The sequence below is a fragment of the Lytechinus variegatus genome, chromosome 6 (genome assembly GCF_018143015.1).
Source record: "Lytechinus variegatus isolate NC3 chromosome 6, Lvar_3.0, whole genome shotgun sequence".
NCBI classification, from domain to species: Eukaryota; Metazoa; Echinodermata; class Echinoidea; order Temnopleuroida; family Toxopneustidae; genus Lytechinus; species Lytechinus variegatus.
The window spans coordinates 43,196,637-43,215,572 of NC_054745.1; the positions used below are offsets into that span (position 1 = coordinate 43,196,637).

An 18,936-nucleotide genomic window follows, 5' to 3' on the forward strand; every position below is an offset into this window, starting at 1 on the left:
GAACTGAGGAATTCATCACCTTTAAGGTAATCATTGTTGCCGTAACAGAAAGAACACACACGCAAAAAATGTATTCATATTATCAGAGTTCAAGTTCGGCAATGGAATAAATCATGAGCATGATGAAATGTAATTAAGGTTGATTAGAAAAAAAATTCAATGCAATCGTGAGGTTTGGTCCTGATGATTACGAAGCATAATGTAAAATGTTATCATGAGGATAGACTGTTGATTGTAGATGGGTGATTATGAAAACTTAATGCAAAATTTTGATATTGTAATTGGCTGTTGATTATAGATTGACCTTCAGGCCTAGCACAAATTGCAGATTAGTTTATGTATTATATTGCGTTATGGTTTCTGCAAATGCAATATGTTCGGTATCCGTTGATAATCATTGTTCACATACGCCAACTGAACCCTACCGCACGCAAAACAAATACGCACTAAAATGAGTATGATAAAATGGAACATGAAAAGGAAGTTGATCAGTGCAATCAAGGCCAAAATAAACCTTAGAAACTATTAAGGTTTATGTAAATAGAGCTTTATGATACAGATTACAAGTAAAGACTGTGAGTGCATGTGGGTCTGAGGCGTCCCATTAAATCGTCCAAATGACAGCGAAATTATATCTGAGATCCAATAAAAAAAATTGATTTATTTTTTCTCAAAGAATTATGCTAATATATATACAAATTGTTCTGCAGAGTATGTGTTTCGATATTCATTCACTAATGCAGAAAAAAAAACTAAAAGAAAAAATGAATGGTTATCCTCATCAGCTAATCCGCACATGCAGTTCATTTCATATACTCCATATCATAGCATTACACCTAGACGCTTTGGGTGATTTAAAGCTGGAAACATACTTAGCCGCCTTTATTAAACTCATTTTCAAAGAGTGTCATATTGCCTTTATTATTGTGAATTTTGTATTGCTTTGTAATTCACTAATATTGCTCATGCTTTTTGTTTTTCAAACGCAGATAAAGTGGAAATGTAATTATGACGATTGGTAAAATCATGGCGTACGATCGCGGACGAGTGCGCGCTGTCGGTTTTCCCTCGTGCGGAAAGCCAAATACCTGTTCTAATTAGGCTGATTATGTTTTTTTTTACTTTTCGTTACGTATAAAAGAAGAACGCACAATATAACGCGATGTATTAACATTTCGTCTTTGGCTCAACTGATAATTCGGTAGAGTGGGGTCGTATACTTAAACATAGCTACCCAAACTTTAGCGAAGATCTCATTTGTATAAAAAAAAAAAATGGTTCGTATGACGTCTTTTTTCACCATTATAATGTTTTAGTCCTGTTCATTCTAAATCTTTTAAGTTAGGTTGGATGCATTAATTTTCAATTATATCATAAAGCGTTGTAATTCATGTGAACCTAGATGTGTTGGGTATTTTCACGTACCTTTGCCCTGGAATAAGGCAGGAAACATCGTCACACATTTCCAAATGTATACTAGTTCACACCCAATATCATGTATGTATACAGACATATGCATGTTTATCTGTTGTTTTTAACTATTTGAGTTACATTGTATTACACTCTGATCCACACTGATCCACAATGTGCTGCACTCAACCCAGGTGAGGTAAATGGGTACCGGTAGGAAGTAATTCCTTAAAAAGCTGTGCGCGCTATGAAAGCCTAGCTTAGCCGGGTAATATAGGAGCGCCTTGAGCACCTATCAAGGTGGATATGTGCGCAATATAAATACCCTATATTATCATTATTATTCTTATGTTATTGTTACGATTGAGGGATTAATTATTTTGTTGTGTTTCTTGCGATAGCATTTTATCATTGAGCAATATTTTTGGAAAATGTAAGCGATACTCATACATGCGTTCGATTTGCTAATAGTTGTAAGGCGAATATAGACCATTATCTCTCATTTCATCATTGTCATTCATCATTATCATATCGTTTTCGTAATCATCAATAATGTAACAACATTCACAACATATTGATTAAAAAAAGTTGACAAATTTGTTGTACACATATGATTGCTCACATTAATTTAACTTTTAAACTGAACATGTGTAATATTTCACTGTTTGTTAAATTTTCTCTTTCTTCCCTTTTAAGCATTATTTAGGGGTGACGGCCTTCTCTGTGTTCATCATACTGAACCACGAATTTTACGGTAAGACGAACTTACTCGACATAAACATGAAAATCGTTATTGTTTCGCATTCAGACCAATCGGAACGAAAAATTTTACATTGATCCGGTATTAATCTAGGATGCTCACAGGTGGAGAGAGGCATCTAGCACTGTCCAAAAATGGTGCCTTTCATCCCCTTAAAAAACTGATGGGGCGTGTTACGATACTGCAACAAATAACAGAAGATTTTTAAATATAAAGTTTGAATTTTCCTTTTTTTTATTACAGGAAATAATTATACATAAAATAAAACAAATAATGATCTTACATAAATCTCTTGAAGTGTCCGATGTAAAATCCCGAAGTGATGATGCTATATCCAAGTAATAATCCAAATGATAAAAATCCCAGTTGACTGGCGAAAATTCACAATGATGGCGATGATGAAACTGATGTTGAAGTCCGATGAATAATAAGAGTCACTGCAACGAGTTGAAATGTCCGTGAAGACGATGTTGATGATGATTAACAGTCAATTTCAGCAATCCATGGGTTGAAGCGTGTTCATTGAACAGGTTGATGATGTTGATGATCTCGATGAGAACTGATAATTTCTCAAAATAACTGCAAACAGTTCATTGATGCATAAACTGCTCTGATCTGATCTGGTGAAGTGATCTCATGTGATGTGATCTCCTGCTCTCATATGATGTGATGGTGTGATCTAATATGATGTGATGATGTGATCTAATATGATGTGATGGTGTGATCTAATATGATGTGATGATCATCTTGAAAAATCTGCAGCTTTATACTAATTACAAGTGTTCTAGATCATTCTCAAATTTCGACTAATCTACAAGCTTCTAGAATTGTCTTCCAAAAGAACTTTCTCCTTTCAGGAGCAGTCAAAATCCAGAACACTCTTGAATGACCTTATTGAAATCAACAGTGTAAACAAAATACCTAAGCCTATTCATTTCCACTACCAATACAATTCTATTGTTTGGCTTTTCCTTATTCAACAATAAAACTCCTTGGCCTTTAAATAGGCAAGGCCTGCATAATAAAAAGACATCCTGGAATGTTCTTTACAATTCTTGGCTATCCTTAAAGGGAAATAACTAATAGATAAATGTAATTGCTTTTAAAATTCTTTTACAATTATTCATATATGTAACAGGGCGAATCATACTTTATTTCCTTATAAACAGTTTAGGTAGAGTGCTTTTAGTTAAAATCTTGAAAATTTGACAATATACTTAAATTCGAGAAAAAAATGGGGATATTTTGTATTACATAAATTATTGAGCTTTGGTCTCTTCTATCAGGAATCAGTACGATTAGTGACAAAATATCATGCTTCTGAGAGGACTGTCAACTTATGCGCGTCGTGGTCTTGTGGTTCGCATTCTCGCCTTGCAAACAGAGGGTCGTGGGTTCAAATCCTAACCATTGCGTGTTTTTCTTCAGTAAGAAATTTACCCACACTGTGCTGCACTCGACCCAGATGAGGTGAATGGGTACTCGGAATGATTATTTCCTTGAATGCACTGATGCGCTAACGCCGGAGTAATAATAGCAGCGCCTTGCATCTTCATCAGTCTAAAAAACGTATATGTTCCAGCTATTATCATTATTATCAAAAGGTTGCACAATTCAGCTTGCGCAAAAATGCTGGTGAAGCTGTGTCGTAGAATAAGGCAATTTGAAGAAGCTGCCCATGCTGTACATTTCTGACCCCCCCCCCCTTGTTTTAAGGTATTGTATTTAAGGCCGTTGTTAATATTGTCATTGCTTTTTTAAAAAATGGTAAAAGAAAAAGAGGAATGATTGAAAAATACGACTATTTTTTTTGCCAAAATGCAAATCTCTCGAGTGGCCTAAGTCCATTAATTGGGCTAAGTATTTTCTCCATCATACGTAAAATATCGTATTTATATTTTACAGCCAACTATTTATTAATTCTTTACCCTCATGATTACCCTTAAGCAGGTGTATTCGGCGGCCAAACATGTGAAACAATACCAGACATTGCCTGCCCTCAAAGCATTTCCGAGCACACCGGGGAATTAGTGCAGCTTATTCCGAAGTATCTAACTCGTGATCATCCTGAATATGAAGCCCGAACACCACCGGCGATGAGAGATAAAGTCAACTTATACTGCGCTCATCCAGGTACGATTATTTTCTTAATGAAAAAGGGCGCATACATTCGTAATTCCGAAGCTTCGTTATTTCAAAGGTTCGTATTTCCGAAGGTTCGTAATTCCGAAGGTTCCTTAGTATGAAAACAGAGTGAGGTTCGTAATTCTGAAGGTTCGTTAGTCCGAAAACGAAATGATTAACGGACCTTATTTCGCTTTCGGACTAATGAACCTTCGGAACAACGAACCTTATTTCGTTTTCGGATTAACAAACATTCGGTACATCGAAACTTAATAATTTTTGGGATTATCGAACCTTCGGAATAACGCCACACATGTTCGGATTAACGATCCCTTTTACGTTCTCGGATTAACGAACATCGAGGTATAGGCAATTTACGTGTTTCGGAGTTATGAACCTTCGGAATTACGAACCTACAGAATTACGAAGTGTAACCGAAGAATCCCTTGCAACAGGTCGGGTTGTACGAAAAATAGGAAACAAATAAATATATTATCAATAAAAGTTCGGGAACATTTGGAAAAGAAATAAAAACGTCATGAACATTTGAATGTCAAAATTACTAATGTTTTTTGGAGATCCGAAAACGTAAAAGGGTTCGTTAATCCGAACATTTGTGGCGTTATTCCGAAGGTTCGTTAGTCCGAAAACGAAATATGGTTCGTTAATCATTTTTCGGACTAACGAGCATTCGGAATTACGAACCTCATTTCGTTTTCGGATGAACGAACCTTCGGAATTACGAACCTCATTTCGTTTTCGGACTAACGAACCTTCGGAATATCCGAACCTTCGGAAAAACAAAGCCTTGGAATTACGAATGTTTGCGCAAAAGAAGTACCTGTAAACTTAAACAGATTATATTGTGTTTTTTGCTTGCCGTTCCAAAAGCTTGTACAAAGTATGGTGATTGCAAATTTACTTTTACCACATCGAAGGAATGGAAAAACGTCCTACCCTTTCATTATATCATCAAACTATGTAAATCAATGTAAGAAATTAATAAAACACATCTCTTTTCAGATAAAGCATTTCCTTCTTTGGTATATTTTGTATTGTGATTATTGTTATTATTATTATTACTATATGCACTATTATATAGCTACCTGTGAAGATCGTATCAAATGTAACCAGCCACCACAAAACCAACAATAAAGCGATCAAACATTGATTTTGGAAGAGCACATTCTAAGCCGTAAATATACAGTGCGTATGAAAAAAAGTTAAACCTTTGAAAAAGTCTTGTAAACTTATATATTTGTAGATTCCTAAAGATTTTTCCACATTTAAACATTAATACATGTCCATTTAAGCAAATGACGATATAACTGTCGAAAATATTTCTGCTTAAGTGAGCACCACTTGCTTTTGAAAATTTAGTGAAAATGATTTTGCGCAGAACTTTGAAATAGTTATGCAATAAAAGTAGACCTTAATCATGAAGAAAACGTAGAATTTATCTAGTAAAATTGGTTTGAAGATATATTTTACCTTTTTAATCTTGTTTCCTTGCCCAAAACACTTCGAAGAGTGCATTGCGCCCCACCCCACTCCCTACAAACCGAGGCTATCGAGACGTTATTTTCTTTACACTGAGATGTGATTAACATGAAATGGCTTAGGCTTGATTTTAATTTTGTTAATCATTTTACAGCCTGGGAAAAGTGTGGAGAAACAAGTATTAGATGAAAAATGAAACGTAAACCCACTTCAAATTATAAAAACTCATTAAAAAAAAGGCTTGAGATGTCTGATATAAACTTTTGTTCAGATTCAGTTATGTCCTCAGATCCAGCTGGCACAAAAAGGGTAAAGGTTGTGCTTAATACTAAATGTTAAAAATTTCAATTTTGGTGGCAAAATTGTTAGAAAATGCTTGAATGTATCCGATTTATTTTAATTGACTAAAAGTGCAAGGGAAATGAATGAGAAATGTTTCGCAGGGTTAGTTTGATTTTGCCCCTTCCCCTTGACACAGCGTGAAAACGAGCATTTCTGCGCCAACAGATTTCTGCGAGCTTTACAGAAATGGACAGTGCTCACTCAATTGTATCATTCTGTCAAAACTTTTACTTCCATTGGATAGATGAGACCCAAACCAATATTATATGTGAACAAAATTACCCACATGTATGTTTCTGAATTCCCAGTTCTTTTTCAAAGTGTAAACGTTTTTTTTTTATACGCACTGTATAATCTGTTAAAAAAGATTTAAAAAAACTTGTATAGATAGATGGAGAATAAGTTATAAGGAAGTTATTGATGAATGCAAAAGAAGCTAGGCGAGAGCATAAAGGAGAAGTGTAATAAGTTTAATCAAGTATGGGATTTGCACACTGTACACATCATAAAACTTTCAAGCAGTTTGTAAAAAAGGGTAAAAAAAACTCTGGTATCTTGTTTTCTAATCAGCTTCTCAACGGTACAATTAGACAGAATGAAGGACAATTACTCTTTTAATAACCTAAAATATTTTGCTTTGTTGTGTTGTTTGTTTTTTTGGCTGAAAGCAATTCGAATATACTTTTTGCTATTTTCAGCTAACCTAAAAACCTTACCTTAAAAGTATTATTAGTTGCTCTCTGCTAACGAAATCATAATTTTTTTTCAGTATCATCTTAAAAGACGTTTGTCAATACTGGTTATATCTTAATACACTGTCAGGTATAAGACTTCACACAGTGTTGATAGTTTCAATTATGTTTCATGGTCCTGCCTTCATGTTCCTATTCTTTAAAGCTTGTCACTCAAATCCGTGCTCTAATGGAGGAACATGTACAGAGGAACTATTCGGATATCGTTGCTCTTGTGTGGACGATTACGATGGGACAAATTGCGAAAAGAATACCAGTAGGTCATTTCGTAGTATTAGCTCTCGTCCCTAGTCATCATTTTCATCTTCTTCTTCTCCTCCTCCTCCTCTTTTTTCTTCTTCTTTGTCTTCTTTATCTTATTCTCTTTCTTGAAGGAATTTTTTATAGGGGTACCTCAAGAAGGAGTTCTTGCTCTACGCTATTCTTGCTGTTAATAACATTTTGTTTGTCGACATTTATCTTTATATGGTTTAGTTTATACCGGTCATTAAGGGAATCAATGTTTGATTACAATTTTGAAATTGGTGTCTCAAAATGCATCTTTACCAGTCTCCAGTAAAATAACATGATCATCATGTTTTTTTTATAGCACCGGACTTAATTGATTTTGAGATAACGATTGTATTATTTTTAATAACACGCTCCCATGAAGTAATGAAAATATTCAGTCGGTGGGACTGAAATTGAGCAAGTTAAGTCAATTCGTTTTTAGGCGTTGTAATACTTGAAAATCGTAAATGGTGCATTCATGTCAATAACTTATGCAAAACCATTGGATTCATGATCCACTCCGTAGGAAAATTTTGAATATCTTTAAGCCCTCCATTATTGAACAACCTCTATGAATTTACAATATATAACCATTAAATTTTAAATTGATTTATAAGGAGTTTTATTTCAAGGATTGGTATAAAATGTTTTTGTTCCATTTCACTCTATTTTTTCCTCTTTTCGATTGTGTTAATGATTTGGGATATCCAATATGTAAGAACGAACGACATTCATATAATATAATTCGTACTCTTAGCAAACAAGCTTCCGATTTTTTGTTTGGCGATATTCATTTTTTTTTATTTACTACTTAAAGGTCAAGTTCACCTCAGAAAAGTGTTGATTTGAATCAATAGAGGAAAATCAGACAAGCACAATGCTGAAAATTTCATCAAAATCGGATGTAAAATAAGAAAGTTATGACATTTCAAAGTTTCACTTACTTAAAAAAAAAATGAACGAGCCAGTTATATCCAAATGAGAGAGTCGATGATGTCACTCACTCACTTTTCTTTTGTTTTTTATTGTTTGAATTATACAATATTTCAATTTTGACGAATTTGACGATTAGGACCTCCTTGCCTGAAGCACAAAATGTTACAATAATGGAATTCCACGTGTTCAAGGAGGAATGAAACTTCATTTCACATGACAACGACGAGAAAATAAAAATACTTCATATTTCATATAATAAAATACAAAAGAAATAGTGAGTGAGTGATGTCATCAACTCTCTTATTTGGATGTAACTGCCTCGTTCATATAATTATTTTGTTGAAAATAAGCGAAAATTTAAAATGCCATAACTTTCTTATTTTAAATCCGATTTTGATGAAATTTTCAGTTTTATGCTTGTTGATTTTTTTTCTTTTTATTCAAATCAAGTTTTGGTTGTGGTGGACTTGTCCTTTAAGTCTTGTATGGTATGCTCAATGATAATTAATTTTCTTAATTTATATTATAAATTTTGTTGAATTATGTATTTATTATGTCAATGATATCTTTACTATATCAATGATATCATACAACCCATTTTATAATTTACTGTTATTGTATTGCGTATAGGATAACTCTTCTCATTTCATCGATTCCTGAAAATTTGACCATTTTATCTTTGTACAATTTGTGTATTAGTGATAATTCTGATTTCATCCATTACTTGCAAATGACCTAAGTTACATTTTTTTCCTTTTATGTATATATTGCTATTTTAACAGCACCAGGACCATGTTAACAGAACCAGGTGAAAAACAGTCAATCTAAGCATGTTATCCTGTATAAAGATATTTTGATCAATGAATAAATAAGTAAATAACAGATTCGAGATGAACAGAAACTGGTTATCTTGTAACAGATCTAAACTACTACAACCCTTGCCCCCGCCCCCTGCTGTGTACGACCATGATTTTATTCATCTTATCTAAAAAGCGTTTGGTACAAGTAAAATTTGTCCAATATATTCTTCCTTTTTGGAATTGATGAGACCGAAATATTGTTATTTTTTCTTGATAGTATGCCCTGACAGTTGGTTGTACGCGACCACGAAGTGTTTCCTTGTCATAAATTCAGCGGATGCCGTTTCTTACAACAGCGCTCTTGAAGCCTGTTCTTCTCTCCCTCATGTCACTTTGGGTAACGGGAACGAGTTCGCTCCTTCCATGATTAACATAGAGAGCATCGGAGAGTTCGAAGAAATAAGACCTCACCTGTCAGGGAAATATGTCTGGAATCACTGTGAAAGACCGGGAGATCAGTGGAATTGCTACAGAAATCGAGAAGGGTCCTTAACTTCCTACCGAAGTAAGTTTTCACAATATGAAATAGTAGTAAGAGTAATGTTAATTATCATCATTATGATAATACATGTAGCAATTAAATCATAATGATACTGATAATAAAAGAGAATTCACATTTCGCAGCTGTCATATTTCTACTGCACATGGCAAATGATACAGAGCATTACTAAAAAGATATTACCTTTAACTGTGGATGAATCCCTTTAATACAGGGTTGCATTGTGTTTCATGCTTGAGAAGCTCAATATATTGGTTACACTTCGTAATTCCGAAGCTTCGTAATTCCGAAGGTTCTTTATTCCGAAGGTTCGTAATTCCGAAACACGTAAATTGCCTATACCTCGATGTTCGTTAATCCGAAAACGAAAAAGGGTTCGTTAATCCGAACATTTGTGGCGTAATTCCGACGATTCGTTATTCCGAAGGTTCGATAATCCGAAAACCAAATAAGGTTCGTTGTTCCGAAGGTTCGTTAATCCGAAAACGAAATAAGGTTCGTTGTTCCGAAGGTTCGTTAATCCGAAAACGAAAAAAGGTTCGTTGTTCCGAAGGTTCGTTGATACGAAAACGAAATAAGGTTCGTTTTTCCGAAGGTTCGTTAATCCGTAAACGAAATAAGGTTCGTTTTTCCGAAGGTTCGTTAATCCGAAAACTAAATAAGGTTCGTTAATCCGAAAACAAAATAAGGTTCGTTAATCCGAAAAATGAAAACCGGGAAAGCAGAGGCAGAGGCAAGGGGAGGGGGGCGGGGGACACTTTTGCCGTTCAATTATTATGAGGATGGGAAGGCAAGGGCGGCCGAACGAATTTTCGTTGGGGGGTAAAGCCAAAAAAATGAAACCCATACGTCAAAATGGGCACTTTGGTGATATTTTCACCTTAAGATTATCATCTGCTTGAAGTCATTGTGTGTTTGATTCAAGTAGAGAAAAACTTTTTTGAAGTGACTTCTTATTATGGCAAAATGTATATTTAGGCTTTATTTTCGGGAGAGAGTATAATGAGCGAGCGGCTTGGTAAAACAAATTCAAGGGTGAAGTTGTATAACGTTTTTTGTGGTCAATTATTCTTAAAATGGCATTATTGCGAGGTGTTGCTAGCAAGAATCACAAGCTAAAACTTAAGGTTATTTCAATAAAAAATGAAAATTAGATTTTAAAAATCCGAGCAGATTTCTGCTGTCATTAAAAAGATGTGCATCTAACTAAAGAATTAACACGAGCGCAAAACGCGAGCTTAAACATACTGACCAGAAAAGGAACCTGTTAAAGAAAGCATTTAGTGACCTTTTTAGGATGCATATTTCACCAATCGAATGAGAGTGCGAAGCGCAAGCTGAAAATTTTCAATATTCCAGCCTGAAAACTTAATTTAACTTGTATACTTTAAAAAGAGTATTTTATTTCGAAAAAACATGAAAAACGGCATATTTATTTTTGAAAAAGGAACTTTCCAATTTTGGAAAATATTAATTCCCCTGTTTTTTATTTCATTTTTGATGCCTCCTGCCTCCCTCCCGGCGGATCCAACTTTCGTCAAATAGAGGGGGGGGGGCAATTTTTTTAGCCATATTTTCCTTGATCGGCAGTTTAAAGTTAATTTTTGTTTGTTTCTTTGAAAGGGTAGTCCTAACAGTCAATAATTAGCTTTATCCTTATAAAATAAAGTAAATATGTAATAACATGATAAACCCTTCTTAAATAATGCGAGCGCGAGCTATATATTTTTGTTAATATGATGGGCAATATGTTTGTGATCTTCAAAGCGAGATGCCTATGTAACTAAATTTAGACAATAACTGCTAGCAAGAAGCGCGAACAGAATTTTTAAATATATAAGCTCTGACCTGATCTAAAGGGGACATTTTAAGAACTTTTTGCAGTTAGCCATGAAGACGATGCGTGTTTTAACCAATGGCGGCGGAACGTATTTTTTTTGGGGGGGGGGCAAAGCAAAAAAAAAGGGGGCCAATAGGGGCAATTTGGTGCAAACGGATATTTTCACCATTAGATTATCATCTGTGTAAAGAGGTTGTGTGTTTTGTAGTAACTAAATTGAGCACAATTTTTTAAGTGATCACTAAAGTTATATATTTACGTTTCATTTCTGCGAGCGTAGAGAGCAAGCGATTTGGGGGAAAAAGTCAAATCTGAAGATGTAAAATTCACCTTTTTGGTCAATTACTGTTAAAAGGGCATCCTTGTGAGATGTTGCGAGCGAATCACGTGCTCAAACTTTTGGAAATTTCATGTGGGCCTAGAATGATATTGATATAGATATTATTTACTCAGGGAAGCTACTTCAGTTCTGAAAACTATTCTCCCAGCTATTATTATTTTTTTTACAAGAATGCTTAGAATTTCCAGTTTTCAGGTTGGAAAATCAGAAAAATTTGGCACACGTTTCTCGCTCGCATCGAGTATTGAGGAACTCATTCTATTCCTGGTTACAAAAAAGAAGTATGAAATGTCCAGTTTTCAGGTTGAAATATCACAAATTTTAAGCTTGCGGTTCGCGCTCTCATTATTTAGTTCGTGAGATATATATTCTATTCATGAGTCACTAAATGCAGTCCTTAAAAGATTACTTTCTGAAGCCTGTTGCATAAAACTTTTTACCTGAGAAAACTCTGGTAAAAAATGAAAACTAAGGTTAGTCTGATTTCCGCCATTGACTTTAGCACAGGGCAAAAACTCCTGTAAAAACAACCTGAGTTTTCTCAGGTAAGAAGTTTCATGCAACGGGCCCCAGATCAGTATATAAACAAATTACAGCTCGCCCTCGCATTAATTCTTTAGAAATATACACATCTTTATCATGATTACAAAAAATGCTCCGAATGCTCACTTCACGTCTTGTTACATGAAATGTCTACTAGTTTGAGCTTGCGATTCGCTTTCAACATCTCACAAGGATCATTATTAGTATTATTTTCATTTTTATTACCAGCAGAAGCTGTTATTAAAAATGACATCACCTCCAATACAAATCCTATTATCTAGAGGATACTCACACGCGACCAACACACTTAATCCCCTGCATCTTTAATTAAACCATTTGCTTATAGGCAGCATTTGCTCAGATAAAATCGAAATTAGCATATGCTTGATCAGGGCGCCTATATTCTTAATGAAATACATGCTTTGGCCCCAACACACGCATGTATCATCGATCGTTATTACTATCGTTGCATAATATCGTGTAATCTTGTAATGACAACATCATTTTTGTTACCAAAATGAATTATTTTCATTTTCGGAAATACGAACCTTATTTCGTTTTCGGATTAAGGAACCTTATTTCGTTTTCGGATTAACGAACCTTCGGGATTACGAACCTTATTTCGTTTTCGGATTAACGAACCTTCGGAATTACGAACCTTATTTTGTTTTCGGATTAACGAACCTTCGGAATTACGAACCTTATTTCGTTTTCGGATTAACGAACCTTCGGAATTACGAACCTTATTTCGTTTTCGGATTGACGAACCTTCGGAATTACGAACCTTCGGAATTACGTACCTTCGGAAATACGAACCTTCGGAATAACCGAACCTTCGGAATTACGAAGCTTCGGAATTACGAATGTATGCGAATATATTATATAACCGATGGAACGTGTGAATCGGAAAATACTTTATCACATTTTGGTCTTGGGTTTAAAATCTACACTTTGATTTAAACACCTCATGTCGTGATCCTCTAGAGACACAAAGTGGTAGCATTTTTAACGCCCCCGGGACACGTACATAGACGAGCGGATACAATGCGCGACAAAAAAAAAACATGTAAAATTTATGTCTTATTTAACATAGGGCATGCTACGTACGTAACATAATAAGGGTGTCAAAAACACTAAGACAATGAAAGGAGAGCTACGTGCTTAGGCTCAAATTTGCGAGGTTATAAAAAACTTAAGACTAAAATGGTTATAAAAAAGATGTAATTTTGCCCTAACAGCCAACGCTACGTGTTTAGAGTATGATTTGCGCAAGGTGTGGGACTTGGGGCCGCTTAGTTAAGTAGCAATGGGTAAAATCTGACGTCCATGATATAACAATTAAATTATAATAATAATAACATTTGTAGGGCGCTTTTTACCGGTGTTTCGCAGTGCACAGGTTGGCAGGTTATGTAATATACAGTCAATCGGTCAAAAAAGAAACAAGAAAAAAAAATAGTCCGGGGCTAAGAAAATCATGTGTAAAAAGGGTATTCTTTCACAGCATTTTTGCGAAGTGGGCTAACCCCACCTGTAGTACGGGATTATTTGGCCCTGCAAAAAAAGCAGGGTTATCCCACCAATTGCGGCGCTAAGAGCGATAGTACGGGGTTAAGATCGCTAGTGTAAAACGAACGTGGGCTAAGCTTAACCCCGTACTATAGGTGGGGCTAAATGGCAATTTATCCTCACCTATAGTACGGGGTTAAGGAAATTTCAGCGTGTGTAAAAAGTGTACGAGTGAAGTAATTGTACTTCGAATGATCGACAAATTTATTTAAAGCGTGCGCGATTTTGGATATGACCCGAATGACCCCTCGGTGTGCTCGTGAATATTCATGAGCTATCACTAGTCCGGGGTTAGCGAGTTTCGTGTGTGAAAAGCAAGCATTCCTTATCCGGGATTAGCAATAACAATTTGGCATGCGTGAAAAGGAAAAAAAAAATAGTACGGGGTTAAGGATAGTACGGGGTTAGCGATAGTCCGGGGCTAAGAAAATCCTGTGTAAAAAGTGTAAATGAGTTTTTCAGTAGAGGCTTGGTCGAGTAGTCGCCTGACCTTGCCAATCCTACATAAACCACATGATGCTGATTTGCAGATGTTCCTGATGTGTGGCTGGAGGGTAAGGTTCTTGTCTAAAGTGACACCAAGGTATTTGACAAAGTCAGACATCTTCTTTATGCCCTCTCCCATATTGAAGTCTGGCAGAGGCTCCGTAGCTCTAAAGTTCTGATTTGGCTTCGTTGTACCAGGTGTTTGATTCAGGGAATACTTGCCAAGATTATTTTTCCCAATGCTTGTTAAGGGTAGGGTTTCACACACCAATAATAATAGGTGCATTTTCAGAATATGGAAAATGCTTGTATAGGGTGCTTTTCGAGACCCTTTGGTGGTGCATGGTATCCACTCGTCAATGGAATGCCCACTGGTTAACAGCATAATATTAACGATGATCGTTGCATTTAATTGCAGACTGGGCCGCAGACCAACCGGATAATAATCCTGGTGAGAATTGTGCTCTGATTTACGTGTCTGACGGGAAGATGCATGACTACCACTGCGATGAATCAGCAGCCGCTGTGTGTCAAGCCATCATATAGGGGTATAAGAGGGGCAAAACAAACACCAACATAGTTAGAATATAGCTGGAGCAAGCCCAAGATCTAAAGTAAGCACAATATGCTCTGAGTTTAGACTACTAATACCATGGTCACATTTGCTCTACGGCGGCCGTACGGCGAGTCGAAACAGCCGTTTTATTCATTTTTACTACAACCATCTATATGTAGCTGGGACAAGCAAATGTTAAAACGGCTGTATTCTACTCGCCATATGGCTGCCGTGAAACAAATGTGACCAAAGTATACTAAAGAAGAAATTACAACCAGAACAATAGTATTTTTATTTATCAGTGTATCAATCGGCTTATGCCTGTTATTTTTTCTGAATTGTTTGATACAATATTTATATAAATACAATACGCGCCTCTTTTCTTTATTTCATTTGCCAAGACACAGGACCTGTTCTTATCAACATAATTTTCGTTTTATAGGTCCAAAAAGTGGAACAATTTACCTACGGACATCACAAATGCATCAACTTTAAATAACTTTAAGACAAAACTTAAACAAAAATTACGTCTGTCCCTAAATTTTGTGATTTGCCATATATTTAGTTGTTTGATGATTGGTTTTACGATTTATTTTCTGTTTCGAATGACATACTAGTATTTTATATAAAGTTGCCCTGCCCCCCCCCCCATTTTTCTCGCTTGATTTATATTGTACTCTGTTAAGATAAATTTATTTCATGTAACTATGTATATGTATTGTTTTTGTCACGGTGCACTCATCACAAGCTGTGCTTTCTGAGTTGCGACCTCTATTGTTTTGTTCAATTTAAATAAGTGGTCCGTTGCTTTTATTATTGAGAAATAAATGCACTACATTCATAAGTCTAAAGCCAGCCAGGCACTAAATTTTTGCTGTAAAGCAACACAAAATAAATTCAAAATTCCATTGAATGAATTGAATATGCTCGTCAAAAAATGAACAGCTGGGAGGTCCTTTGTCGACAATTGTTTCACCGGAGTGGTAGTTTTTCAAGTTTTTCAAGTTTTTTTTTTATATTTTTATTTATTTATTTATTTATTTTCTAAACGGTTCCCAATATCCTGATTTTGTTACGTCCTTTATCTCATGCGTTATAAAGTTATTTACTTCAACTGATTTCTAATTTTGGCACAATTATTTTATTTTAATCAAATATTTGTTCCTCCTGGTTTTCTATTGTTATGTTTAAACGTAAGTTGATTCCTTTTCTTGTGCAACCTACCTGTTTTATATTTCGTAACTGTATTATATGTAATGATCTTTTTTCACCCAATCGGGTGTGGGAGGGAAGGCCTGTGGGCCATGGCCATTAAGTTGACCTATTCCCTACCCAGGCTACCTGGTTGGGTGAGAAAAGGTCTAAACACTATTTGTATTTTTGTAATATTTGTCAATCTTGCATTGTACATGTTTTCTTTTCGATTAAGTGCCGAATAAAATAATAATAATAATAATAATAGTTCCATCCTAATTTTCGGAGCAGACAAAAATGGAAAATGTGTCATTTGGGCAGTCGGAACGAAACTACCTTCTTTTTACACTGTGAAAGTGAAGTGCTAATTTAGCACTCGCAAGTGACTGCAGTGACTGCACTACGAGTGCTGATTTTCTAGTTTAAAGACGATCAGCACCCGCTGTGCAGTCACTATATACAAGCACTGTAAATGCTAAATTAGCACTTCCTTTTTCACTGTGTATATCCCAAAATTTCATTATTATTTCATTTGATGAATCACAAAATAAGAATCGATATGATGTAATGTTGATAGTGATAATAATCATACATCGATATCATTAAGTTTCTACTGTGCTGTACTCATGGGGTAAAGGCCGGTAGTGGGCAATTATTCCCCCTTTAAAGGGAGGGGGGTGGCGTGTTTTTAATCATCAAATGATTAATATTACTTTTAATGAGTGAAATTATGTTTACCTACAATTCGCTTAACTCATGTAAATGGCCCCTTTTTAGATTGTGTAAATACTGGGTTGAGCGAAGGGGTTAGGGGGTGAATTCTCTGGTCATACTGGTGTTCATGCCGTTTACTATCCATCATTTTACTAACATCTAATAAAAACGGTGATAACGTATCTTCATGGTTGAGTGGACACACTTTTTGTGACGTATCATAAGGGGTGTATGGGAGAAACGTCTTTAACTTAAAAAATACATGTGAAGTTGAAATATTTTCAATAACATGTAATGAATCTAATTTTGTTTTACTTGCATGTTGAAGATTCCACAGCTCATTTTTTTTTTATTTGCAATCATAATTTTATTAGTTTACTATGCAACTATTTAACGTTCTATTGTTTGTAAATTTCATGTGCATTTTACCCGTTACAATCTCTGATTCATGAAGGATATGACGTGTACATAATCTGCTCTTTGATAAATGTTTCTCCTCCCTTTCTCTCCTTGCTTGTTCATTATCTTCAATTATATCCTTGCATCTTAACAACTTCCATTTGTATTCGTCTAGTTTCTGTCTTTATTTTCACTCACCTACCACTGCATTTTTGTTTTTCTTCACTAAAACTTTTTTTTCTAAGATCAAATTGTTCATATAATTGTAAGTTTGTGCGAGAACTGCATATGTAACTTGCATGTTTGTAAAATTGATCATGATTCGAACTTTGGCTGCAATGGTCTTTTCATAAATCATTTTATCTGTGTATCTTACTATCTATCTATTTGTTTATCGATCTATCTATCTTTCTATCTAATGTAGCGACTTTCGAAATCCACATGTACACTTTATTTCAAATATTGGCAAAGAGGAATTCATTAACTTTCGACAAAGACATTTGGTTGCTGTTTTCCCGAAGAGCATTTTACGATTCATGTTTTTATTCTTGAAAGCATTCGGCGTAGCGGTGCAAAACATGTCTTTTACCCGAACTACGAAGCGACTTTTTTTCAGTAAGGAATTTCATTTTTATTATTTAATTTAAAGTTTGGCATAATGCGAGGAAAATTTAAAACAAAAGAGAGAGTTCTCATTTCTGCAAGCCTTGTCGGGAAAAGTTTAGATCGGCTTCAAGCATGTCAAGTCGCATCCGGTGATAAAGTCCCTATTATTAGAAATTGAAGTTGTTGGTTTTTTGTTATTACTGTAATGAAAGCTAGACATTACCTAGAATTTCGATTTCAGTGTTAATACAACTATTGGGAACTTCGATCGTTAACATTTTATTGGTTACACAGTGAAAATGTATACAACGCTGATTAGTATATCAACCTTACATAATTGCTTAAACAGTTAAAGCGAGTGTTTCAATCGTAAGCAACAAAGTTTAATTTCAATATCTAATCGACAACATGATTGTTCAAACGGTTAAAAAATACTGTAAGGCTCATATAGTAAATAGCGTTGTATGAAACAGCATTTGCATTGTGTATAATATTCAATTGGAAACTGAAAACGATCTGTTTAAAAATCGGATTGCAACGGATCAGTGTTGTAGATGCGTTTTTTTTTTTTGGGGGGGGGGGGGTGGGGCTGTGCTTTACGGCGCTCTCCTAATTGTACTTCGTGGAAGACCAATGTGATTTGCATTCTAGCTACTTTGATACCCCTCAGTAGTTTGTTAATTTAAAGGAACTAATAGTGCTCTTTCTTATTTGCTGAATCAGAAATAACTGCATGTCCTTAGAATTAATATGCGCTTTGCATAATATCTTGACAAATTTTCATCCGAATTAACGCGTGAGTAGCAAAATAAGACAGTTGAAAAGTAATTTGTTTTCTTTGTATATATTTCATGTCATACAATTGTAAAATAACCAAAGTTGAGTAGAGTGCTTCAGTTTCAAAATGATAAAAGAACGCGCTGTTCATTGTTTATTCTATTAGTATCAATAGTTAGCCCATTTAAATTTAGTACCGATTTGTGTTCTTCTTTGTCAATAAATCGGAATATCAGTTTGCCTTTCAAATAAATATTCGTTGTGAATTATTTCTTTACATATTTGTAAAAATCGTATGCCTGAGTAGTAAAGAATACAATAGTCGAAAAAAGTTGTTTATCTTGATTCCGTGTAAATATTACATGTCATACAACTTAATTGCAACAATATTAAAATCAAATTGTGTGCTTATATTGCAAAATAATAAAAGTTTGCAGTGTATATTATTTATTTGTTGTA

General features: G+C 34.9%; 1 protein-coding gene across 1 annotated transcript; it reads left to right on the plus strand.

Annotated features, from left to right (window-relative positions):
* Positions 1-7,061: 7,061 nt before the first annotated feature.
* LOC121416673 (C-type lectin 37Db-like) lies at positions 7,062-15,201 on the plus strand. Its single transcript, XM_041610147.1, has 3 exons — positions 7,062-7,144; positions 9,172-9,459; positions 14,650-15,201. The coding sequence occupies exons 2-3, from the start codon at positions 9,318-9,320 to the stop codon at positions 14,775-14,777; spliced, it is 270 nt and encodes an 89-aa protein (XP_041466081.1). The 5' UTR covers positions 7,062-7,144; positions 9,172-9,317; the 3' UTR covers positions 14,778-15,201.
* Positions 15,202-18,936: the final 3,735 nt, after the last annotated feature.

What these genes read in the sequence shown, in the direction of transcription:
- LOC121416673 (XM_041610147.1), top strand. Translation starts at nt 9,318, where the DNA reads ATGATTAACATAGAGAGCATCGGAGAGTTCGAAGAAATAAGACCTCAC. An exon ending in GTCCTTAACTTCCTACCGAA is followed by an intron (nt 9,460 to 14,649) that starts GTAAGTTTTCAC and finishes ATTTAATTGCAG; the next exon opens with ACTGGGCCGCAGACCAACCG.